At 30.2% G+C, this 6,000-nt stretch overlaps 1 protein-coding gene across 3 annotated transcripts in view; it reads left to right on the top strand.

Moving 5' to 3' along the window:
* Window positions 1-1,082: 1,082 nt before the first annotated feature.
* Nrg4 (neuregulin 4) overlaps window positions 1,083-6,000 on the top strand; it is a 68,910-nt gene continuing 63,992 nt past the window's right edge. For 2 of the 3 annotated variants that reach the window (XM_013518947.1, XM_013518948.1), the window contains exons 1-3: window positions 1,083-1,267; window positions 2,304-2,369; window positions 4,422-4,515. In XM_013518947.1, the coding sequence (XP_013374401.1) occupies window positions 2,360-2,369; window positions 4,422-4,515 (104 nt within the window). In that variant the 5' untranslated portion in view covers window positions 1,083-1,267; window positions 2,304-2,359. Of the gene's footprint in view, window positions 1,268-1,628; window positions 1,675-2,303; window positions 2,370-4,421; window positions 4,516-6,000 lie in introns of those variants that run through there. The other variant, XM_005393466.2, reaches the window with a different exon arrangement.

Genomic DNA, 6,000 nt, shown 5'->3' with positions numbered 1-6,000 from the left:
GAATCACTGTATATGGCTCCAAAATTTATTTGCATCATGCAGGAAAATATTTAATATAAAACAGCCATGATGTGTCTCTTAATAAATACATCTTGAATATCATTATAATGTCAGATGCTTTCTCACATAGAATTTAGTAGGCACTTCTGTATAAGTAGACAGCACAGCTGTTCCATAGTGCAAATGAAATAATAAAGGATACCATACTGAGTTTTCATAAAAGTCGAACACTGTAAGCTAAAATAATTTATGTGACTGTGTATGTATACATATATTTTTATAATGATTATGTAAAATTGCCCTTGTGGGAGATAATATGTGATACTAAAAAGAATTATTTTCATATATTTAATTATATTATTTTATTTTAATTTTTTTTTGTACCAGGAATTGAATTCAGGACTTTGTACTTGCCAGGCAGGTGCTTATGCCACTGGTCTATATCCCCAGCCCTATTTTAATATTCTTTAAAGAACAGATGTACTAATTTCTGTGTTTTACATCAATCAAGTAATAATGTTATTTGAATTGTGGTTTTAGAAATGAAAACCATCTAAATGCTTGACATATTTTAATTATATGATAAAGAATCCTATGCTTGATTTAAACAGAATTAGAAGTTTAGTCAATATTTTAAAACAAGATTTTAAAAATGTATATTAAATAACTTTGCCTTAGTTTTCAGGTAGTTAGTTATCTTGCCATCAGTATTACTCAAGTTCAATAATAATATCATATTAAATTGGATATGATGTTATAAAGCTCACAGAACTGTTATCTTCTTTCAATTTTGTAAGGTCTTCATATCTTTATATATAAACTATATGTGATTTATAAGGACATTAGTTTTTTAAACATCTTATGGGACACTTGTCCATTAACGTCATATTAAAATTCCTTTTATCCACAAACTTACACAATACTCTTGATTATCTGGACATGCAAAGATAAGTAAAGAGTCTAAAGAATGTAGTTTATTTCATAACTTTGAAACTTGGACAGTGATTTGAGAGTGCAACTTAGTACACAGCTCCTTTCCTAAGCAACTCTGAACATGTAGACTGAAGGGGTGGTTCCCTCAGGTGCCTGACCTCTGTGCACATCCTGGTCCGCCTCGCCTTCGCCCAAACTGCAGTACTATAAATCAGATTTTTGACGTGTTACAGAACACAAGGCACAGCTGCTACAGCCTGAAGTATTCGAAAAGTTTTGAAATACTGCGTGTCTAACAAAATTCAGTTTTTGTGTGAATGAAAGTTTTATTGAGGTAAGCCCTATTTGTTTGGAAAAAAGAAACTCAGAATCAGCTAGTGATTATTTCAGATTTATGTACGTGTATATTTTCCTTTCTCTCCCTCCCCCACCTTGTCTATAAGAGAAAGGGTGGTTGGCTTTGGGAGAAGACCTTGGTATTACACCTGTGTTAATAGGAATTTGTAGATTAAGATTTCTCTTACAATCTTAAATCAGGAATACATTGCCTTTGTAAAACATAATTGAGAGTTTGTAATCATAATATAAGTATAAAATGCTTCATTTCTTCAAATATATTTTTATTTCCTTCATTTCTAATATAAGCAGAAAATTTCACACACAGGCATTTCTCATTAGCTACTTTGCTTTGCCAGATGCCAGACATTTTTCTGAAAGAGAAGCATGTGTACATTGATACAGGTAATGTACAGTTTACAGTAAACTTAGAAATGCTTTTATGAAAGTTTTAAGGATTCTATAGGAATGCAAACATTTTGAATGCTATTAGAGATTTTTCTATATTTCACTATTTTCAATAAATTGAAAAAGTGGCAGTTATTGATTCTTTTTAAAAGTAAGATTATTAGTAGCTTTTATGAAAAAGCAAAAAGTCAATTAAGGTCAATTTCATTTGCTACCTCATGTTACATATATAATTTTATATAGTATGGTACTACATGTAAAATATTTATTAAAAACAAAATTTGTCAAGTTTTTCTGCAGAGTTTCGAGATTCAATCATATTACTTATGCAGTGATTTATACTGAGCACATTTATATTTTTTAGTGTTTACTGTTTAGTTGTATCATTCAGACTTTATTGATATATAATGTAAAATTGATTATGTATACATATACTATATAATATAAAATTGATTATGTATCACTTTTATTGATTATATAATCTAAAAAGTAAATGTTCTACTTAGTTTTGTCACACATGTAATCTTTCCAACATTTAAGAGTATGAGTGTTAGAATTTTTGATATTGTATAATGCCTTCAAGAGAAGATAATTTTTCCTAAATTATTGATTTTAAACTATTTTAGGTGCTGTTTTTCAACCCTAATCTTATCACCAAGAATGAAACTATTTAAAAATTAAGATGCCAACAGGTAATTTCTTATAAATTTATACTTTTGTTAATGTGTGTCATTTGGCAATAAGACAACTGTATATTAACACAAGGCTATAGAACTCCCTACCTAAAATCATTCCAAACATATGAAATATTTTGCTTTTGAAAGACTTTAATTTTCTAACATAAGACTATTTTATTTTAGATTTACATATTTTAATGGCTTTTACAAACTGACAGATTATAGCTTAATCTATCTGATATCAACTTTTCAAAGAATAAATGAAATCAGTATAGGAATAAAAATAGATCCAGAGATAGTGATTTGCGTTAGAGGAATGTATTCTTTATTGATAAGATATTAAGTATTGAGATATGTTGTTATAATCTCGTTAAAACAAGGACATTAATTTAGGCTGTGAAGAAGTTACATTTCACCCTCCGTAGAAAGCCATATGTAATGACTTCGTGATTTTAATGTGATTTAATGTTAATTGATGTTTTATTTATTACTTTTGAATAACTGGATGATATTAGTGAAAGTTGATTATAAAAAAGCATAACATTGTATAAAAATGATGAAGAAATACTTAGTTTTGGCTGGTTTGTTTTCTTTTTGAACACTTAAATTCTCTGTGATTATATTTTCCTCTGTACATTTATAACTTTTATAAGTTATAATGGGATGTTGAAACAAGTTTTTCTCAATTCAAAGTTTAAAAAGTCCTAAAATGTGAAGCTGTAACACTTTGGGAACACTTTGGCTCATAACAATTATATCTTAACAGGTATTGACTTCTTAGTGGCAAAAATATTAGAAAGTTTTTTAAACATTGGTACACTTTTTTAAATGCTGAGCTGGGTGGCAAATGGGAGTAATATTATTTTCTTCTTCACATTAGATGATTCTGGGTCATTTCTTAGAAACAGCTGGGAACTAATAATGTGCAGTTTAAAAGTGATACAATACTCACTTTAAAGCCAAAAGATAAAATCTTCTAATCATAAATAATAAATAGTAATGACTTAATACATTTAAATGTATTTACTTGTAATTTTTCTGTACAATGGTTTTGATGACCAAGAGTAAAAAGAAAAGGACTTTCTTTTCTTTTCTCTTTTTAAGACTAGGGGTATAATCCCAGCACTTGGAAGTCTGAGACAGAAGGATTGCTTGAGTTCAAGGCCAGCCTGGGCTACAGAATGAGTTCAAGGTTAGCTTGAACTATATAGCAAGACTCTGTCTCAAAAATATAAAAAAAGAGTAGGGGTGGAAGTGAGTCAGGAAGGAAGGAGAAAGCACCAAGGGAGAAAGGGGAGGCAAAGAGATGAAGAAAGATTAAAAAAAAAAAAAAAAAAAAAAAAGGCCAGAGATAAGGAAGTAAAAGTGGAGAAAGAGGAGTGAGAGAAATGAGAAATGGAGGTTAATTTTCTTAATATTTGGAGAGTTTTGGCTATATGTTAAGCAAAACTTAGGGGTTTTTTGTTTTATTTGATAAGTTTAGATAATCTTTACAATTACTAGCTATTACCTAAAATCCCTGCAAATTAAAGCTGTATCACATTATATTATCTTTGGTTTTTGACACTAGTTGTCATATATAGGAGTATTTAGAAATAATCTTGAAAATCAAAATTTGATCTAACTTTTCCCCACTACATTTTTAGATTTTAGTGTATTTGAGACCTACGAGGAAAAAATAAAAAAGAATTTAAATATAACCTTAGGATAGGAAAACTATAAATAATACTGCAGAATCACTGTACTAAGTGAGAAAGGCTCTGTTTATTCTAATACCCTCATCACTGCCTTTTTATCTAGTTAATATAGAGACTTCTTAGTTCTCTTATATCTACCTAAATCCATTGAAATTAATGGCCATATCCTTGGATGGATTAATTTTTCTCTCAAAAGGGCAAATATCCTTCCCTATGAAATAAAGAATAAAATTCTTCATTTTGAGAAAAGAATTCTTTATTGTAACTTTTAGAATTACTATTTCATTCTAAGGTTAAGTTTTCCTATTGCTGGTTGCACTAGAAAACCTTTAATGTGCCTTTCTCTGTCCCATATGCATATGTGTTTTAGATCACGAGGAGCCCTGTGGTCCCAGTCACAGGTCATTTTGCCTGAATGGGGGGATTTGTTATGTGATACCTACTATTCCCAGCCCATTTTGTAGGTGAGTGAAATGGACTGGGGGGAGAGGGTTTTTTTTTTTATCATCTACTAACTTTTTTGAGAAGCGATTAAAAAGTAAAAAGTATAAAATGAAAAAAAAATTGGAGAATACTTTTTATGCCTTCTTTATGTAGGGCAAAATGATGTTCTTTTAAAACAACAAAACAAAGCAGCAAATAAAAATGTCATTCAAGATATTTATTTGTAAAATTTATATTGGTAATTTCTAGCCTTAGACAGATTTTAACAAATCCATTTTCGTGAACTCCTTAAATTTTAACAATTTAGAGAAGGCGGGTCTGTTTAATATTGCTGACAGAACAGCTGGAGAATTCAGTAATGTAAGAAACTCAATGTGAGACAATTTGAGTTTAAAATATATAAATACAGGATAACTGAGTTGGTACCAAAGAAAATAGAGTGAAGTTTTTCTGTTGTTAGTACAAATAAGAAAAAACATTTCTCACCTTTATTGTTTTTAAATAATATGATTCATTTTGGAAACATATATAGAGCAAGAAATTTATGAAAACTTTCAAAATAATACTTGTCTAGCTGCCTTTCTATAGTTTAGTTAAGATGTGAGAACATATAATAAACCTCTTAGTGTGAGGGAGCAGCATACTAGCAGAGAAGCCCATAGGCTTTGTGGAGCTGCTGCCTAATCACCTCATGATACTTTATCATTTGTGTGAATTACAGTACTTGTTTGTTCTATGACTGAAATGAGAAATGTAGAACCTATACTTAAAACTTAGATCTTGTTAAATGAAAGGATAGAACAGTAAAATTCATGGGAGAAGTTAAAGATGTTGAGATTTAGTTTGAAGCAGAGGAGACAGATAAGTACTTTCACACTTACGAAGTTTTCAGGGATTTTCATGTGGGGAATAGTGTCTACTGAATATATAAAGGGAAGGAAATAGAGTAACAAACTAACAATTCCTCAACACCACAACACCCACCATGCTCAACAGTATGTTTTTCCTAAAATCTACTTGCTGAGATGTAAATTGTGTATGATAAACTATATTCACTTAAAGTGCACAATTGATGAAGTTTGGCAAATGTTTATACTGTATCTCTGAGACCACCACCACGTTAAGATATTTCTATTCCCTTCCTATACCCCCACCCTAAATTTCTCTACTGCACATGTTCATCATTTATGCACCTACATTCATTCTCACAAAAACCTTAGAGAAAGGAGGCAGAGGGACCTTAAGAAATAGAAAAATAACCCCCAAAATGAGAAATTAAATGATGTGACAAAGGTCACACAGAAAGAGATGGCCTTAGATACAACTCCCATTTGCTTAACCTTACAATACATTCATTCTGAATTCTTTCTAACTAAATAAGGCACATGGCATTTATAAAGTGAAATTTAAATATATATTGGCTATACATTTAACAATTAAAAGATACTAATGTTTTGTGTCTTACCTAGCTGGTGGCTAGCAAGGTAAATACTGTCCTTTTTCCA

The sequence above is a fragment of the Chinchilla lanigera genome, unplaced genomic scaffold (genome assembly GCF_000276665.1).
Source record: "Chinchilla lanigera isolate Chin_1 unplaced genomic scaffold, ChiLan1.0 scaffold00049, whole genome shotgun sequence".
Taxonomy (NCBI): domain Eukaryota; kingdom Metazoa; phylum Chordata; class Mammalia; order Rodentia; family Chinchillidae; genus Chinchilla; species Chinchilla lanigera.
Note: the sequence above shows the minus strand (reverse complement) of the source record. Positions and strands in the feature narration are given on the sequence as shown.